The sequence below is a fragment of the Magnolia sinica genome, chromosome 6, assembly GCF_029962835.1.
Source record: "Magnolia sinica isolate HGM2019 chromosome 6, MsV1, whole genome shotgun sequence".
NCBI lineage: Eukaryota > Viridiplantae > Streptophyta > Magnoliopsida > Magnoliales > Magnoliaceae > Magnolia > Magnolia sinica.
Window position 1 is genome coordinate 9960028 of NC_080578.1, and position 20030 is coordinate 9980057.

The window sequence follows — 20030 nt, forward strand, 5'->3', positions numbered from 1 at the left end:
TGAAGTCTCTCTTTTACAATCCCTAAGTGTGCGGCTGGTGTGTATTTACTCCGATACTCATCTCATTTCTCAATTTTACTCTTTTATCACCTCATCCAACCCATGAGATGATGTCATTTGACAATCTCAAATTCAAACCATCCGACCATATTTTTTCCCCTAAACTTTGCATAAATTAAAAGAAAACAAAGTTTGGGGGTTATAAATAGCCCCCTCCCCTTCTCATTTCAAGGAATCCATTACATCCAAGCATCCCTACTAATCTAGAAACATCCTCATCTCTTAAGGCCTTAGCCATCTAACCATCCCTCCACGAAGGAGAGTAAAAGTGAGAGTGATAGTCCATCCCTGGTCTAGCCTAACCTTGACATAGTTCAAATATTCTAAAACACCCAAGTCCTAATCCAAGCCACTCGATCTTGCCTTCACGATACCTTCACGATACTATCGTCCATCCAACCATTCAAGCTTTGATAAACTATATCTAATTTTGAGCATTAGCATTGTGCAACACTCATTCCCTTCTCGACCCTCATTGCTCATCAAATACATCATTATTGCATTGCATTATATCATTTCATCGTATCTAATTGGCAGATGTATGCTCTATAGCTTGTCAAGATAATCGGAGCCTGCCCACCAGAAACCCAACTAGTTAGTCGTCATTTTGTCATTAGCAACAACATAGTATCAAGCATCCCATACATCACATTTCCATGTTCCATAATACTCAACACTCGGTCAGTTCGAACATATGTTATGTGGCTTGCCAGTATAATTGGATCATGCCCATCAGAATTTCAGATTGATCAACCACCATCATCATTGCACTACACCTTAATCTTTTGTGTGTGAAAACTAATCTTATTCCTCATGAATTAGCCAGATCTTGTGAAGTAGAGATTATATATCTGTACAGGGCAAAGTGGGTGCCTAACACCTACCCTCTCTATAACAATAGTCCCTTACTCAAAATCTCTAAAACTCAAACTCAAGAGTCACTTTAGGGCTAAGGGCCTTCGAATTCTCAATCATAAGCGTTTCTACATGGTCGAACCGACTGTATCTACGAAGTAGCTAGTTAGTGGTAACTTCGGTCAAACATAATGCCATCTTAATCCCAAAAGATCGAGAGAGAGGCACCCCATGGAATGCGAGTTAACCCCACCCGAGATCCAGCGTCCACACAAGGCCCACCTTCAATGTGGGTTATCCATCATGCGAGGCCACCTTGGACCTGGGTTATCTATCATGTTGAACATTGGATGTAGATGGTCCATCATGTGGGCTCACCTTTAATGTGAACCATCCATCAAGTATGACCCAACTTTGAAGCTGGTCTCCATCATGTGGGACCTACCTTGGATGTAAGCCATTCATCAACGGAGCCAACCTTTGATGTGGATTGTCCATTACGTAGGGTCCACCTTAATGTGGGTCATTCATTATATGGGGCTAATCATTAATGTTAATTTTCCATCATACGGAGCCCTCCTTCAATGTCCATTACCCATCATCTGGAGCCCACCTTTAATGTGGACCATCCACCATGTGGGCCATTCATTATTAGGGCCAATCTTTAATATGTACTATCAATGATGTGGGGCCCACCTTGATGTGGGTCATCCATCATGTGAAGCCCACCTTCAATATCCACTAGCCATCATGTGTGTAGACACCCCACCCGTGCAGAATTGGCAAAGAGGGCATACCGTTAACTTCTCATCAGATGACAAACACCCAATGCCCCATTTCTCTCACTCGAAGATTTTTAACCGATCCTGCTTACCCAAAAAGGGATGACGGTTTCATAGCCTATAAGAGCAGCACCCGCCCCCTAACCATAAGAGGCAGAAATGGTAGAGAAAATAGTATAGAAGTTGTGAGGAAATTTCGTTGATTTCCTTAGCTTTCGTTCACCAACAACGAGGATATTATGCCACCTAGGATGCTCTACAGCTACCAAGCCCGCACCTAGGTTCTACTTCGGCTAGCCATACTTAACTCGTCAAAGCTAGCTAGACGAATCGGGAGTGGGGTCAAGATTAGGGATGTCCGATTATCTCTTTTTTGACTCAAGACAAGGTTACTTGAGTTTTCTTTTCTCTTTCTTGCATCTCAATCAAGCTCAGAACGTGGTCCATTCTGCACATTCCCTTCTTGGCATATACTGTCTCTTTTTTCCTTTTACTACATTTCCTTTTATTATATTTATCCTATTATGCTAACCTGCCCAGGGTCTCGACTCTGTGAAGTAAGGCTAAGATTTTTCTTCTTTTCACTGCACATATTGTTTTATTATGCAAGTATGCCCATTATCTTTTGACTTTACGAAGCAAGGCTAAGATATGTTCACTTTTATTTTTTCATTTGCATGTCCACCCCTCTCGTGGGGATTATGCAAAGCATGACTAGATGATTGACATAGGTGTAGGCACCATATTTCCCTTATAGTCATATATTCCTGAAAGTAGAGACCGCACTTAGTGCGGGCAAGAGAGGGTGTATAATCTATTCTTCTATTGTAACCAAGACTCTTATTCGAAATCTACAGTCTCGAACCAACCATAGGAGTCACTTGAGTTGGGGAATCTTATGATTCCCTGACCATTAAGCGATTCTACAATTTCTAATTGACCATAGATTCCAAGCTTCTTTTGGCTAGTGGCGACTCAAAGTTAAATGTACTTTTATACCTGAGTCTAACCCTACATTTAAATCAAATCAAAACCATAACTGATAGGGTTAAGAATCTTCAAATCCTCTATCCTAACGTTTCTATAGGATTTAGTCGATTGTAGGGACGAAGCAACCAGTTAGTTGTGACTTTTGTCAAATATAATACTCTTTTAATCACAATGTAAAGCACTTGAAAAAGGCATACCCATGAAAGCACGAGTCAATTTCACTGCAGATCTAGCATCCACACTCATCCACTTCAGCTGCTATCCTTACATCACCTAATCGACCCTTGAGAAAAAGGTGTCCAACATATGGAACCCTTATGTCTAGCCCAATCCAATACATGTTTACAAAGTTCACACATGTATTGTCAATCATATGCCAATCATATTTCTTGATTCTCTTTAGTCTATTCATCCTGCCAATTACATCATGGGTCATTAAGGGTATTGGAGTAGAATGGATTTACAATCCAAAGGTTATTCGCAACGTGGCTTAGGAGGTATTTGAAATTCACGTGGATTTCAAATATTCAAATTTGTTGAGTTTTACAATCTGTCTCTCATTCTTAGATCTCTAATTCTCTCCTTGTTTGCTAACTTTTAAAGATAAAAAAGCCGCATGTGTAAAATAAGTGCCATTGGGCTATTAATCCACCGTCCCAAATCAATCGGATTACCCAGTTGCATCACTAAAATTATATCAATAAAAGGATATGAGCACTCTAATCATTGCTGAAAATCAGTGGTTAAAAAATGTTAGATAGTCACTCTTTCGTATACTTATGAATCACATGAGGCTTAAATTTCATCTTTTTCACCTAAGTATATATTTTAATTAGTTCATTAAAATCATTGTGTCAAACAACACATATATACAGAATTTCATTCTTATTTTCAAAGTATACATTTCAATTGGTTTACTATAATTATTCTGTCTAACCTCATATATGTACACTAATTAAGGATATTAAAAATAATTTAATAATTAAATTCAAACTCTTATAAATAGTGTATAATTTAGATGCATTGTTATTTTTGAATACCAGCTGCAATTTCCAATCCATGTCTTTGAAATTCAAGCTCAAAACATTGCCCTTATCACTTCCCACCATGAGATGCTATGGACCTGTGGCGGACCTGGGTATTAGAGGAGTACACGAGTTGAATCAAGTCGAGTTTGACACATCTTGACTAGGCTCAACCACTGGCTGACCCCATCTTGAACTCAGCTCAGCTCGGTCCTCGTGCTTGATTGGCCAGCTCAGCTTGGTTTGGTCAGCAGCGTAGGCCTATTCAAGCTAAGTTCGAGCCTAGATAGATCTGAGTTCGCCTATACAGCATTTTCTCAAATACGTGGAGTGCACTTTCAATTTCTCAATGTATGTAAAACGACAACAATGGTTTTACATATATTTCATCAAACACTCCATATGGAACATCAAAATCAAAACACAATGGTATTTGTTTTATATCCATACCTTCCTTCTTAGCTACAAACTGACACTTTGTTAAGTCATTTCATCGGATACTTGGTGAGCAACACCAATATCAAAGTAACTAAGAGTCATCAAACTAGTTCAGTTTGAGTTGGGGTTCGATCCAAGTCAAGTCGAGCCCAGGCAAGTTCAAACTCAATTCGAAAAATTTTCAAGCTCAAAAAACAGCTCAACTAAGTTCGAACCCACTTTTGAACCAAGTCATGTCAAGCAAGCTAACCGAGCTAACTCGGTTCGTGTACAGCTCTACTGGCGATTGGACCGAACTGACTTTCGATGCCGGGCATTTTCAAAGTGCCAGAGGTAAGACCCGAATCTTAGGGTTACACACGTGTGTATCGCCATCATCCACAAGTGACCACACGTGCGATCTCCTTTATAGAAAAAAAATGCCGTTACGCTGTCCGCAAGCTCCTCCATTTTTAACAGACAAAAGCCCTAAACCGCAAAACCCCTAAACCAGCCATGCACTCCCCCCCTCTCTCCAACCACATCTCCCGCCTTTTCTACCACTCTCTTCGAAGAATCTCGACCGTCCGTCGCCCCCAGGCCCTCATCGAGGCACAGGAAGCCCTCACCGACTACCTCCACTCCACCCGCTCCTTACCCTTCACCCACGCGGAGCACATTAGCACCAATTCCCCTTCTTCTCTCTCCGCCCTCCTCTCCAAAATCAAATTCCCCTCCTCCAACGTCTCTCATGTCCTCCACCGGTTCCTCCGCTACCACCCCATCAACGAATTCGAATTCTTCTTCGAGAGTATCGGCCTCTCTCCTCCTGAAATCCCAGCCTTTCTTCCGGCCCACCAGTTCTTCCTATCCGACGCCAGCAATCTCGTCTCTGTTGTCCGCGCTCTCGTGGAATACGGGTTCCCATGGAACAAGCTCGGGAGGATCTACAAGGAGGAAGTTTCGATTTTTGGCGAGGACTTGGGGAGATTGAAGGAGCGGCTACGTGAGTTAGAAGCGTTGGGGTTTAATAGAGTCTCGGTGGTTGGGATTTGCTTGGCTTTTCCGTCAGTTTTGGATGGGAATGGCAGTTTGGGTGGTGGGGTCGATGCATTGCTCGATGACTTGAAACGAGTTTTTTTCGATTTCGATTTGGTGGGGTCCGTTGGGGGGAATCTGGATGCTTGCTATGAGGTCTGTAGGAAGATTCGGGTTTTCTACGATCTGGGTTGCGAGAAGGGGAAGACGGGGGAGCTGATCGGGACGAATCGGGACATCTTGTTTGAATTTGTGGAGGAGGTGTTGGTCGAGAAGGTGGAATTCTTTTGTAGGCTGGGTGCAAGGAAGGAGGACGTCGGGTTGTTTATTCTCCGTTGCCCTGAGATTTTGAAATTTGAATTAGAGGGACGTGTGATAACAATATTCGATTATTTGGAACAGCTTGGGTTGGATCACAAGGAATTGACTTCGATTGTTTGCCAATATCCTCACGTTTTGGGCAAGAACAGGTTGAGGAATTTACCTCAGTCGATGAGAGCTTTGGATCTTCACAGCTGGTTTGCTGATAAGATCATGAATGGGAATCATCACCTTCTACCAGGTTTTGTAACTGGAAATTACGAAGAGGAATTGGAAAAGGATTTTAGAAATGACATTGAGAGAATCAATCACCCAACCAAGCATCATCACATGTCTGGTAAGTTGGATTTCTTGCTCCAAATCGGCTTTGGAAACAATAGGCATTCTATAGAGATCTTGCGCCACATGCATGGCACGGGGATCCAGTTACAAGAACGATTCAATTGCCTCCTTCAAATGGGGATTGAGCACTCCAAGCTCTGTAAGATGATAAGCATGTCTCCAAAAATCCTCAACCAGAACACGGATATGCTCAAACAAAAGGTGAACTTCTTCTTCAATGAGATGCATTGCTCTTTGGAGCAACTCTATGCTTTCCCTTGGTATCTATGTTATGATCTAGAGAATCGGATCAAGCCTAGATATCAATTCCTTTCACGGCTTAGAGAAAAGGGTTTGCTTGAGATGCATTATTCGCCTGCAACTGTCATCACGGCTACTGAGAAGAATTTCATAGGCTACCTTCTAAAAATCCATCGTGCTGCCCCGAAACAATGGTTTGAGTCCTCATTGAAAAGGCCTGGTAATGGCAACCTAGAAACATAGTCCTATTCTGTCTGAATCAATGCCTATGTCAGGAGTTTGATTTCAAATCCCAATTCCCCATGTGTGCGGATGTGTTGAGTGCTTGTGAGATCCCAGCCATTCATCTGGTCTGCCACACCAGTGCATATGACACGGCCGAAGATTAGGCCAATCCGGTCATCACGTTGAGTATGGACTGTTGGTGAATTTTTTTGTTCTAGTTGTCCATTTTTTTCCATGCATGTGTAACCCACCCAAAGATTGGGCAGGCCTGATTATTGGCCCATGGCACATACACAGTCTGAGCTGGTGAATGACCCGGATCATGCTCACATATTCCACATTGCTTTCTCTTGCAAACAACCATTGCATTTCTCTTACAAGAAATTGGTTCTGGGTAATGGTGCCATTATCTTTCCCAATCCAAACTTGTACAAGTACATGATTTGCTTAGTCTTGTCCATGTAAACTGGCACATTATGTGGTTCGGGCAACGGGTTGTGTTCATTTATCTCTTTTCTGTCGGTACTAACATTCACCAAAAGGCTTTAATTCTCAAGCACCATGCCACCATTGGATCCTTTTCCTGTACATCTGATCTTGATCCTATTAACATCCAAAAGCCGCATGTTCGGTATTTCGATTGACATTTGTATAACAATACCCTTTTACTCTGCAGTCTGGTTATGATCAGGTAAAACATCAGTTGTGCATGCCATGTGATACAGGCATGCATTCAACTCTATGTATTTGCTGTTCAGTATTTGATTGTAGTGCCCAAGATGAGCATTTTATCTTTGTAAATGAGTTTTGACTTTCAATGTACATGTTCTTGTGTATTTTCTTTTTAAGATTTACTTGAGAAATATACCAACATTTTCCTTTTGCGGTGCCTTTGGAATTTGGAAGCACAACACCAAATCAGCATTTGTTTGAATATGTCTACTTTCTGGGTGTTTGGACAGTGCAGAAAATGAAACCAAAATGGGCTGGTTAATCAGATTTCTGTCCCAACTTAGAATTTAATTAATTACTTTTTTTTTTTTTAAAACATTCCAAACCTTGGGGCTTGTTTGGATTTGTGGAAAGAGTGGGAAGGAAACATTGTTCCTCAGGAAACATTATTTCCAGAAAATTGTGGGAAAGGAAATTTTGTTTTCCATGTTTTTTAAAATAAGATTTTCCTGAAAATTTTGATTCTGTTTCCAAATTTATTGTTTGGTAAAATAGAAAATTTCCTAATAGTTATTGGCATATGCTAGATTAACACATGACACATATGGATTGCTTAAAGATGGACGATAGCACATGCATGTGGTTGCCTAAGCTTAATGGTGTCACACATGAGACACATGAGGGATGCTTAAGTTGTAAGATGGCACATGTGACACAAGGGACCCATTAGCACATGTGACGCATGTGGACACTGAAAGGTTGATGGTGGCAGATGCGCACTTAGGCACATGTGGCACATACAAGTGATTGAAGATGGACAATGGCACTTGTGGGTGCTTTGCACGTGGGGTGCAAGTGAAAGATGGATGGTATCACATGTAGCATAGTGGCGTATATACAGCACAATAGAAGATGAACAATGGAAAGTTGGGACATGTGGCACATACGAGGCGCTTTGTACACGTGAAGCTCAAGTGAAGATGGTGTAGCAACACCTGTGCGACACAACAGAAGATGGAGAATGGAAAATTGGCACATGCCGCACATTTGAGGTGCTTTGTAAATGTGGGGCCCAAGTGAAGATGGATGGTGGCACATGTGGCACAGTGGCATGTGTGTGGCAGAATAGAAGATGGATGGTGGAACATTCACACATGTGACGGTTATGAAGCAATTGGAGATGGGTGGGGGCACAAGTGTGTTTAACTCTTGAGAAATACATTTTCTTTCAATTGTGGGAAAATGCCTTTCTTAAGAGGGGAGGTGGGAAGATAAATTCATTGATTTTTCAACAAAAGGAGGAAATGAGAAATGGTGTTTCCCACCAATTTCCACACACACACACACACAAAAAAAGTCTTCACGAACAATTTAAAAAAATTAGTTTCATGGGAAATGGTGTTTACTTTCCTTTTCATGAATCCAAACAAGCCTTACTTGAAATGAAATACTTATAGACCCTAGGATGAGCCATGTTCTTTTAGGGAGATGGAGCTGGAATCCAACTATGCTGTTAAGAGCTAATACATTATTGAGAAGCCACATTTTAGTCCAATTAGGTTTGTTGGTTCTTTGCCCTTTGTATTGGGTATGCTGAATTTCCTCATTCCTAGAAGGACTCCGCAAGTATTCAAACGGTCTCTTGACTTTAAGATGCATTGTGGGCATCCCTTGATGTGCAGATATACAAAATCATCAAGGTTTTTGTGGTTCAATCAAGATTTAGGGTTATTTGATCTATTGCATCATATATCTGCTTTCAATATGGTTATTTTCATCTTCTCATTTCAGTTAGGCTTTACTTTGATGGCTTTCTATCCATTCATCCCCGGTTTCTTGCAAATGATCTTTCGTTGATCATAACACACGAGGTACAAAGGTTCCATCTTTATTGAATTCTGTAATAGATTAGTGTTTTCTCCGGCATTATTAGATTGTTTATCATAGCTCTTTGGCATTCAATCTTTACACCCAGGTCTTTGATGAAATGTTAGGAGCTTGCTGTGGACTTCTTTATTTCTTAGCCCCTTTATCCATGCCGCACTCTGCATTGCCCCAGTGCTACTCAAGTCAGCCTTCATCTCTTTTTACCACCAAGTGTTCGATACTGAGAATTAGCTAGGATGCAAGAAAACGAGAGAAGTTTACAATTCCAAGTCCCAAATGAGGGACTTCGCCTATACATACGCCCATTAAGGCTCTAGATGAATACCTCAGTGGATAAGATTATGCTAAAATGCTCTAGAATCTTTCTTCACCATCCCACACCCATCTAGCTACAAGATTCTTCTTCCAAATAACTCTATAACCTTCTTGAGATTCCTATACTTCTCAACAAGTCTTTATTCGATATGCACAAGATGAGCCAGAAAAGGCAAATTCCTTTGAGTAAGCCTCCAAGCCTGTGATGAGGTGCCAATGGATGAACAGAAGCAAAGACAAGGGCCTTGAGAAATGCATCACTTTAGATGGTATGTTGTCGGGTATGCGTCTAGTGCATGTACCATCAATGGGGATGAAGTCCGATGGGCTGGTTGGCGTTTGGCCAAGTGGGTTATTAGCAAGGTTTACAAGCCAAAATGGAGATCGAACAGGTGGAGCGGTTGGTTCAATCTGAACGGATTCAGTTGTGGATGTAACATGGACATAATAACCATGTCTGTTTTTTCTTCTTAAGGACCATGTACGGAACCAAGTAGTAAAATCCTTTCTTGAGGACCATGGGGTGATGGAATGGATGCCGCTGCCGGTTCACAGTTGTTCATTTCAATTAAACGATGGTTTGAATAGCTTTTATGGTCTATAATGGTTCGATTTTAACTGAATTGCATCTCTCTGCCATAGGGTTAGGTCCATTTTTAAATGTTGGGATTTGTGGAAGCACACAAAGCAGAATCAAGCAAAGTAATGGAAATCGAACAGACAAACTCCAACAAAATGGCAATCCGAATTTTATATGGAAAAACCGTTGTGGAAAAAAAAAAAAACACGGCACAAAGCGACAAGTAATGCACTATGAAAGCAATATTATAAGAGAGAGTAGATCTTATCGATTTGAACAACCCTCGAATCACCTTGAATCTCTAGCTTTGCCCTTCAACCCTTTAAAACAACTTAGAAAGCCCTAATCACCTCTAATCCTCGCCATAATCCCGATTACACCTGGTATATATATTACCCAACCGGGATAGGAAACAAATCACACACTTACGCAAAATTACGTGTCTTCAACGGATCCTTCGATGGCATTGATAGACATCGAAGACCAGTCGATGACATGGAGGATCCTTCAATGCCATTGAGTGACAACTTTCAAAATTGTCCAGCAATCAATAAGGATTTTTTCGGATTTTCTCGGTGGGATCGAGCAGTTTGTCAATGGCATCGACAAACTCTATTACAAACAGATTTAAGACATTCGAAAACATTTTATAAGTGAACTTGTTGGCTTGTTCAAGTCAACTCGAATCACTTAGGGTCTGATTAGTTTGGAGCAGGCACCATGAATCATCAAATCTGGCTTCACATGCAGTGTAGCTTAAGTGAAATCTGAGCCTTCCGTGGACGAGCTTCTTAAATCTTTCTGGCATAAAAATCAGGCCATTTCATACCTAATGTGGACCAAAGCACATCACAACAATCGATGGCTAGAAAAATATTTTTAACTGTCAGTTTACCAAGTTGTGGCTCACCTGAAGAGTAAAACTGCCTGATTTTTTAAGCAGAAGATCTTGAGCACTATTTCCAATCTTATGGAAAGCTCAGGTTTCACACACGTGTTTGATGTCTGTGTGCCATCGTATGGACGTGTAAGCAAACGGGTTGTCAACCGGCCGGGCCTAGGGTAGGTCTCAGCCCGGATTTTGAACTATTCAAAATTCTGAATTTTCAGGCCCGAGCCCCCACGTTGCACCCCTCTCAAAGAGACAGAGACTTGGATACTCTGGGCGAGAGTGCTGAATGATACGCAGGCAATTAGGAATCTCCGAGAAAATCCAAAACGCAGAATACTAGTCATGCTAAACCGTCCAAAATATGGACACGGGTTTAGATTTATTATTAAACAAAAATTAATGTCCCGTGGTCTCAATTTTGAAAAGCAAGTGTCCACAATCAGAGGTTAGGATTGTTCAACCAATCTGATTTTTAGACTATAAACGTAGCGACTGTGGGCCCCATAATTTAGTCGGTTTGATTTGAGTTAGTGTATAGCACGTGTAGCATTTGTAAGTGCCTGCGTATCGAGCGGCCTACACCGCCAGAGTATCAAATAACTCTCCACCGAACAAAACCCTCGCACGGTAAACTGGAGAGGTTTCAGAGTCGAAGAAAGAGTGGGAAGGAGCCAAGATAGAGAAGCGAAGCCCATCACAGCAACTAACGGATGAGGAGAAGAGAGGGGATTAGATGAAGGAGATGGTGGATGGTATTGGGAATGGGTTTTGGTGGTGGGCCGGTGCTAGCTCGGCCCAGCTTGCTGCTGCCGTCGCTTCCTACCGACGAGGCTGCGCCGGACGAGAGACGCTTATGCCTTTCAAGGCCTTCACCGTCGCCTCCCTCTTTGTCGGGGCGGGTGCATCCGCCGTCGCCGGGATCCTCCACGCCTCCGGCATACGTACGGTACGTTCTTTCCGATCCCTGCCGTCGGCAAACGCTAAATCACCCTTCGGTGGGTCCACGGGAGAAGGATGCTCATCGCATCCTGTGCTATTTGCAAACCGCTGGCTGGCCTCCACTGAAATTGGGGGCTGGCACAGGCAGCCAGCGATCAGGTGCGTTCATCCGGTGGGGCTGATGTGGATGGGTTCAGTAGCTTAAACCTTGCAGAATCCAACATTACGAGCAGTGGTATTGGTGAGCTTTGTAGGTGCTGGTCATTGATCGGACAGTTCAGATTGTCCAATTTGTGTTATGTTAGAGTTGTTGGTTGAAATCAAATGGAGTATGCAAACAGAAAATCAAAATTGGAATTAAAGAAGATAAGGCAAAAAACTTATAAAAGAGTTTAGTCAAGAGGCACGACGTGGGTCACTCGGATTGAAATCAAATTTGCTCCTCGTAAACAGCATCCTAAATGCAACAAATTTTTAGAGCAATCAACCTCCAGGATATAACCACTATGACCCGGTCCCAATGGTGCACTCACTATACATAAGCTTGAACCACTTGTAGTTTAACCCCAAAAGTGCTGAGTTGACACAACAACGAACTCAGTAACAAAAATTCTTTAAAGACAGTAGCAACATAGAGCGCTTTTTGAAGAAGCAATATAATTTTCGTAGTTATTATAAAATAAAGAAAGAGTCTTTAAATAGATTTTGAAATGGTGTTTTCAGCACCATTTGAAATGGTTTGGTCCGTTGGGTTTTAAACCCATCAGATGCGACCAACCGACGAGTAGTCTCTTTGTTTTTTTAAAATGAAAGAGCGCAAGTGTGAGTATATTTTCACACAAAGTCAAAGTCCTGTGAGTACACCCATACCCACACCCGTGGCCATGGGTTGGCCCGTTGCGGCTCACACGCACATGCACTCAAACTCGACTCAGCTTGGTGTGCACGTGTGGTCTATGCTATAAATTATAGCTAATGGCATAGCCTCCCATAAGACCAAATTCACATGTTCCCTGAAAGGGGCTCAAGCCTTGTGCAAAAAGCCTTTCTTATATACATGAATTTTTTTTGGGCAAATCCAATGTAAGATTAAACCCACTACACAACAAAGTAACCCAATTTTTTTAAAATTATGGAGGGAAACCAAAAAAATTCAAAAATATAATTTTGAAACACAAATACTAAGGAATAAATATAAGGCTTTCATTAGATATAAATTTGAGGTTGAAAATCAGTTAAGTACGAATATTAGAAGACTTAGAACAAATAGAAGAGGAGAGTATGAATCTTCTCATTTTAGAGAATTGTGTGAGAAGGGTATGATAATTCACAAAACTAAGCCCCCTATACCCTAGAATAGGATGAAATAACAAAATGTAAGAATATAACTCTTAAAAAGATTATAAATGCTATGTTAAATAGTTCAAGCTTACCTGTAAGCATGTGGGGAAAAGCAATTTTGTTAGCCTATTATATTGTAAATAGGATTTTTTCTAAGTCTACTGAGTAAACACCATATGAACTTTGGAATAACCATATTCCTAGTTATAAATATCTTGAAGTGTGAGGGTGTCTTGTCAAGGTAGAATTGCTTGAAACTAAGAAAATGAAACTAGGTCTTAAAACGACTAACTGTATATTTATAAGATACGCAAAAAATAGTGCGGCTTACAGGTTTTTAGTTCTAAAGACTAGGAATAATATTATAAATCATAATACAATTATAAAAACTAGCGATGCAAAGTTATTTGAGAACATTTTCCCTATGAAATCTAAGTCTATAGCAATAGAGGAAGTTAGTGTATCAAGTTTTGCATTTATCAGTAAATGTGTTGACAAGAAGGTAATAGAAGAGTTAGAATCAAGAAAAAGTATTAGAGCTAGAAGAGGAAGTAACTTAGGAGATGATTTTTCTCACATTCTAAATAGAAGATTATCCTACAACTTAAGAAGAATCGATTAACTCTCCAGATGCAATCTTTTATAATGAAGCAATAAATGACGAGTTAAAATCTATTATATCCAATAACACTTGGGAACATGTAAATCTATTACTTGAAAACAAACAAACAAGTTGTAAATGGGTGTTTAGGAAGAAACTAAAATTAGATAGAACCATTGATAAGCTTAAGGCTAGGCTAATAGCTAAAAGTTTAAAACAAAATGAAGGAATATATTATTTTGATACATATTCTCATGTAACCGGGATTATTACTATCAGGGTTCTAATAGTAATAGCTTTCATATATAAGCTAGTGGTGCACCAAATGGACATTAAAACGGCATTTCTGATGGAGACTTAGAAGATGAAATATATATGGAACAACTAGAGGATTATATAATATCGGGTAAAGAAAATAAAGTGTGTAAACTAATTAAGTCGCTATATAATCTGAAACAACCTCCTAAACAATAGCACGTAAAATTTGGCGATGTTTTGAAATATAATGAATATCATATAAATTATGTAGACAGATGTGTATATAGTAAATTTTCTAGAAATTGCGGTATTATTATTTGTATGTATGTTAACAACATGCTTATTTTTTAAACTAATATTAAATTTGTTAATGAGACTAAGAAATTCTCGTTATTTAAGTTTGACATGAAAGACTTGGGAGAAGCTAATGTAATCTTAGGTATTAAGGTAACCAAGAAAGATGACGGTCTTATATTATCACAATCTCATTACGTTGAGAAATTGTTAAGAAAATTTGACCATTTTGACTGTTTATCTGTCAGTACACGTTATGATTACAATATGATTCTCATAAAGAATACATGTAGTAATATGGCTCCATCGAAATATTCCAGGATAATTGGTATCCGTATGTATCTAATGAATTGCACTAAACCAAACATAGTTTTTGTAGTAGGAAGGTTAAGTAGATATACACGTAACCTTGGAAAAGAACATTAAAATGTATTGTCTAGAATTTTGATATACTTAAAAGGCACTATGGCTTATGATTTACATTATAGTGAGTATCATGTTGTATTAGAAGGATACAGTGATGCTAGTTGAACCACTGATTCAGAAAAAACAAAATCCGCTAGCGGATATGTCTTCACTTTGGGTGAATGAACAATTTCTTGGGCATATATTGCTCTGTTGACTATAGAATCCAAGTTTATTGTCTCAAAAAAGGTTGGATCAGAAGCCGATTAGCTTAGAAATTCTTGATTGATATACCTTTGTGACCAAAGCCTGTATTGGCTATATCCATTCATTATGATTGTCAAGCAGCTATAACAAATGCAATGAGTAAAATATATAATGGAAATAACAGGCATAGTAGACTCTGACACAATATAGTGAGGCATGTTGCGTAATAGAGTCATATCTATTGACTTTGTGAGGTCGGAAAAGAATGTAGCAGATCTTCTGACTAATGGACTATCTAAAAAAAATTAGTCAATGATACATTAAAAAGAATGTGGCTGAGCCTAATATATGAGCTACCAGTGTCGGCAACCCAACCTATACAAGTGGAGATCCAATGAGATATGTTCAATGGATAAATAACAAGACACGGGATAGATGATTGCACTAATGTAAATAGAGTCTTATGGTGTAGTAGTGCGAACAACAATGAAGAATGATGAGTTTTTGGAACTCTTAATGAATCCATAACCATGTTTTGGTGGTGTATATATTTGCTGCGCACACTTGATGAAATTCGTCTCTATGGGTGTGTAGGTGAAGGTCGCTTCCTACGAGAATCTGGACGAATTCTCTAGAGTACTAATGAAATTTAGGTAATGGTGTATGTCCGAAAAGCATTGAACCGCAAAATCACTTACAGATGAAGAGTTGTGTAAGTGACATGTATTTGTGATTTATATTAAAAGGAATCAGGTTCAAGATTTTATGGTGTTACCTGATTACTGTAAACCTGTCCTTTTTACTCTAATGTCAGTTCAAGTTTATGGTGACATCGACACCATTACACAACTATTCTGCATTAACAAAAAAGTTTTTTTTTTTTTTTATAAATAATTTTATTTTGAAATATGTGGGGGATTGTCATATTTGTCTTTCAAAATTATACTTTTGAATTATTTTGTTTTCCTCCAAAATTTTGAAAAATTTGAGTTGCTTTGTTGTATTGTGGGTTTAGCCTTACATCATATTTGCCCAAGGAATTTTTCATGCATATAAGAAGGGCTTTTTGCATGGGGTTTAAGCCCATTTTAGTGGGCATGTGAATTTGGTCGTGTGGAGGGGTTATGCCATAGACCACATGCGCCCACACAAGCTGAGTCGAGTCATGTCGAGCCAAGTCTTAGTGCACTGCGCCGTGACCGGCCGTGGCCGCAAGTGCGGGTGTACTCGTGCGGGTGTGTGTATACTTGCGGGGCTTTTACTTTGTGCGAGAATATGCTCACACTTGCGTCCTTTCGTTTTTAAAACAGTGAGGCTTCTGGTCAGTTGATCGCATATGTTGGGTTTAAAATCCAACGGACCAGACCATTTCAAAAGGGTGCTTAAAGCACCATTTCAAAGTCTATTTAAAGACTTCTTCCCTTTGTTTTATAATAACTAGGAAAATCCTTTTGCTTCTTTAAAAAAAAAAAAAAATGTTCTCTGTTGTTGTCTTTAAAGAGTTTTAGTTACTAAGTTCGTCATTGAGTCAACTCAACACTTTTGGGGTTAAATTGCTAGTGGTTCGAGCCTGCGTACAGTGAGTGCACCGTAAAAACTGGGTCAAAGTTGTTGTTTCTTAAAGGTCAATTGCTCTGGAAACCTGTTGCACCTGGGATGCTATCCAAGTAGGGTTGTTAGTGGGCCGGGCTGGCCCCAACGGGCTTCCGGGCTTGGCTTGGGTTAGAGTATAAGGCTCGTGGGCTGAGTTTGAGCTTAAAGTTTAAGCCTGTTTCTTTGATGGACCGGGCTTGGACTTTGCGGTCCAAAAGCCCTCTAGCCCGACCCGATTACTTTATTAAAAATTTAACCCTCTCTCTCTCTCTCTCTCTCTCTCTCTCTCTCTCTCTCTCTCTCTCTCTCACACACACACACACACACACACATCAACCGACCATTAGCACCCTTTTCAAGATAGTTGGGTCCTCTCTCTCTCTCCCTCCCCTGCAAGCAAGTGCTCTCTATACGAATGGCAGTTGTTTCTTTTGTGGCTGAAATGGTGAGTTTAATGCACTTCTCTTCTTTCCCTGTTTCTTCCCTTGTTCTTGTCACTGAATAGAGATGCATATAGCATATGCTCGAGAGAAAGGTACGAAGGATGAATGGGGTGTGTTGGTGTGACATTTCGCTAAGAAGTGAGAATACCCACCCTTTGATTCTCTCTCTCTCTCTCTCTCTCTCTCTCTCTCTCTCTCTATTACTCTCTTCATTTTTTCCTCAAAGAAAAAGAAAGAAAGGAAAATGCTCCTGTAAGTCATCTTCTTCTTTCTCTGCCTTTGAAATTTTAATTATGAATGCCGGAGATGAACAACTTGTGAGTAGGGGTGTACATCGGGCCGAACCGAGTCAAACTAGGCTCAATCCGGCCCGGTCACCAGTCAAACCCAGCCCGAACCCGGCCATCGGGCCAACGTGTTCAGCCCGAACTCGGCCCGGTTAGCAATCGGGCGAGTTTGGGCCGAGTTCGAGCCAGTTTCGGACCTGTTCCATCTACAAAGGGACCCATGATTTGGACGGCTTAGATTGTTGTAAATCTATGACACCTGTGAGGTGGATGAGTCACTATCACTTCAAAGATGAGCAGTGAACTATCCCAGAAGTCGAGAGAGAGAGAGAGAGAGAGAGAGAGAGAGAGAGAGAGAGGGTTTAGGGTAGGGGCGGCGTTCTCACTTCTCTATCTCAAATGGTTAGGGTAAGGATTTAGGATATATATATATTTGATTATATATATATATATATATATATATATATATATATATATATGTGTGTGTGTGTGTGTGTGTGTGTGTGTGTGTTAAAAAGCTTAGTTTTTGGTATTTTTGTGAATGGTCCAATATTGGATAAGAGATATGAAAAACTTGTGTTTATAAGTAGGTGTTGAGTCCGAGTCGAGCGAGTTAACCGGGCTAGCCCGGTTCGTGTACAACCCTACTTGTGAGAGAACCCATGTCAAAAATGGAGAATTTTCAGGCTCGGGGTCGGGCCAGTCCCTATACAACCAATCTTGGCTGGGCTTAGGCTGGCGTATTTTAACCCTTCACAGGCTTGGCCGGGTTTGGGCTGTGGTTGAAAATTGCGGGCTGGGTTTGGACAGAGCTTGGCCCGACCCATTGACACCTCTATGTCTAAGTGGAGCAAATTCAATTTCAAGCCGAGTTACTTCCGTCATGCCTCGACTCTATCTCTTATGAGCTTTCTGCCTTATTTTCTTTGTTTTTAATTTTTGTTTTCTGTTTGCATACTCCAACATGTCATCCTTGGGCCATGGCCCAGCCATGGTAGACCTACCAGATGAAGTGCAAGTAAGTGGGGCCGGATAGCTGTAAGTGTCAGATGCGAAGAGGATGAATCACCATCATTTTTTAAATGGTGAAAAATTAACATAGCGGTTTATGCTGATTCTAGTACATTCGATACACAATGCTAGAGAGAGAGGTCACTAGATCACCAGTTTTTAAGTTGTGGCGTTTCATCTACCAAACACGATTTCTCATATGTACAAGTTAATCCAGACCGTCCACCCATAAAATGAGTCTTACCATCCAATTGGTGGGAGAGAGTTGATGGTTGAAAAATAAAATAAAATTGGCAAGCCATTAAAATTCACTCAAATGGACAATGCCCTATCCACATAGATCTACCATTCACACTCCAGATTGCAGTAAATGTGGTAGATGATACACCACAACTTTAAAAATTAGTTGGGAACTACACCATAGTCTAGTGCACGTTCCATTACTTAGTTTTTGATTGATTTATTTATTCTTTCTCGATTTTTCCTTGTCATGTGGGGAATGGGAAATGAACAGGTGGAGGACTTGAAGGAAGTGGGCGCAAATACAAGGAGAGGACTGGGTATACGGCCCAGAGGAGAATCATAATAGTAATAATACTTCCATTGCCTTACTTCTTACCTCCTTTTTTTTTCAAATTTGGGATTTTGTTATGCTGTTTTGTGGAGTGGGATTTGGTCAAAGAAAAGGTGTGGAACTGAAATTCTTTTATAAATAAGATAAGAAATGGTCCCCTGGCTTGTTAGTTGAGTAATCCATCATTCGATCCCGGCTTATCTTTGTTATCATAATTCATAAGTCATGAGTATGAAAGAGATTTCTTTCTTCTTCTTCTTCTTTTTTTGTTATTCTTATCAAAAAAAAAAAAAAAACTTAAATCCTCTACATATTGGAACCAAGCCAATTTTGAAGCAGCTTTGTGATAATGGAATCAACCAGCAACAAGCATTAATACTGCAAAAACCAATGCACAATTACTCAAAGCTCTTTCATGTAGACTTCTAAGTTCAGCCCGTCTCCCTTTGCCAAATAGAGACTGAAAGAAGTGTGGAATGGAAGATGGTCTAAGAATTAGGAACTTAATCTGAATCACATACTTGAATTGGAAGCCATTCCTTTGATTGTTGATGATTTATTGATGTTGATGAAAGAGGATGAATCTTTGTTCAAGACATGCGTGCACTAGCGCATTTTACTAATAGGCTTGATTTTATTCCGCCCAAGTGCTTATTGGCTTTAAAGCAGCCGCTGTGCGCTAGCGCCTTTGGCGTAATAATTGTTTTGAAGAAGGGAAAGACAACGTATCATTAGTGCTCAGGGAAGGAGAGAGATCATGACTTCAACTAGTCTTAAGCAGGCAAGGCAGCCAAGGTGACCAACCCATCGATCTTAACCTTGGGAGAGAAGGAAGGGGGAGGAAGTGCAAGCAAGGGAAAGGTTTAACCAACTTCAATGGAGAACTTCTGAAATACCGTACGTAGCATTCTCTTTTTTGAATAGACTGCTGTAATTTAAACCCCGTTACAACCATCAGAAGTCTCCAACGCACTACCCCTCAAGTGGTGCCTTATGTATACGTATCGATCACAACTACTGTAGGACCCACCAGTATGATCCGTCCAAGTAATCCAACGGCCAGACCCAAACCATTGATCATGTGGGGCCCTTGTAATAAAAGCCTTACAGTCTTATCTTGTAAACTTTACTGGTACCCAAAAAAGATGATGAGAGATGCTCTAGTGCCCCTAGTTGCATCAGTTCACTTTGACAGTTGAATCGATGGATCGGAATCGTCTATGAAGTCCATTATACATTTCATTGAATACTAGCCACAACAAAAAAAAAAAACAAAAAAAAAAAACACTGATTGGATAGTTCAATCATCTGATTGGTCCTAACAAGTAGACGTGTCAAATTGTTGATTGGGCCTATTTGTGTAAACATTCTTGACCGTCCATGTTAAATGTCATTGATCAAATGGTCAATATTTGTAAGAATGGAGTGATGTTTGG

At 40.2% G+C, this 20030-nt stretch overlaps 2 protein-coding genes across 4 annotated transcripts; both read left to right on the forward strand.

Annotated features, from left to right (window-relative positions):
• Positions 1–4577: 4577 nt before the first annotated feature.
• Positions 4578–10168, forward strand: LOC131248221 (transcription termination factor MTEF18, mitochondrial). 3 transcript variants are annotated; one of them, XM_058248377.1, is made up of 3 exons: positions 4578–6031; positions 8759–8838; positions 8943–10166. In XM_058248377.1, the coding sequence occupies exons 1-2, from the start codon at positions 4646–4648 to the stop codon at positions 8822–8824; spliced, it is 1452 nt and encodes a 483-aa protein (XP_058104360.1). In that variant the 5' UTR covers positions 4578–4645; the 3' UTR covers positions 8825–8838; positions 8943–10166. The 3 variants fall into 3 exon arrangements, with proteins under 3 accessions (XP_058104360.1, XP_058104359.1, XP_058104358.1); XM_058248376.1 differs by having other exon boundaries at positions 8759–10168; XM_058248375.1 differs by lacking the exons at positions 8759–8838; positions 8943–10166 and having other exon boundaries at positions 4579–7213.
• A 1091-nt stretch (positions 10169–11259) lies between these two features.
• On the forward strand, positions 11260–18772 carry LOC131248222 (uncharacterized). The gene is made up of 2 exons (XM_058248378.1): positions 11260–11587; positions 18535–18772. The coding sequence occupies exons 1-2, from the start codon at positions 11375–11377 to the stop codon at positions 18604–18606; spliced, it is 285 nt and encodes a 94-aa protein (XP_058104361.1). The 5' UTR covers positions 11260–11374; the 3' UTR covers positions 18607–18772.
• Positions 18773–20030: the final 1258 nt, after the last annotated feature.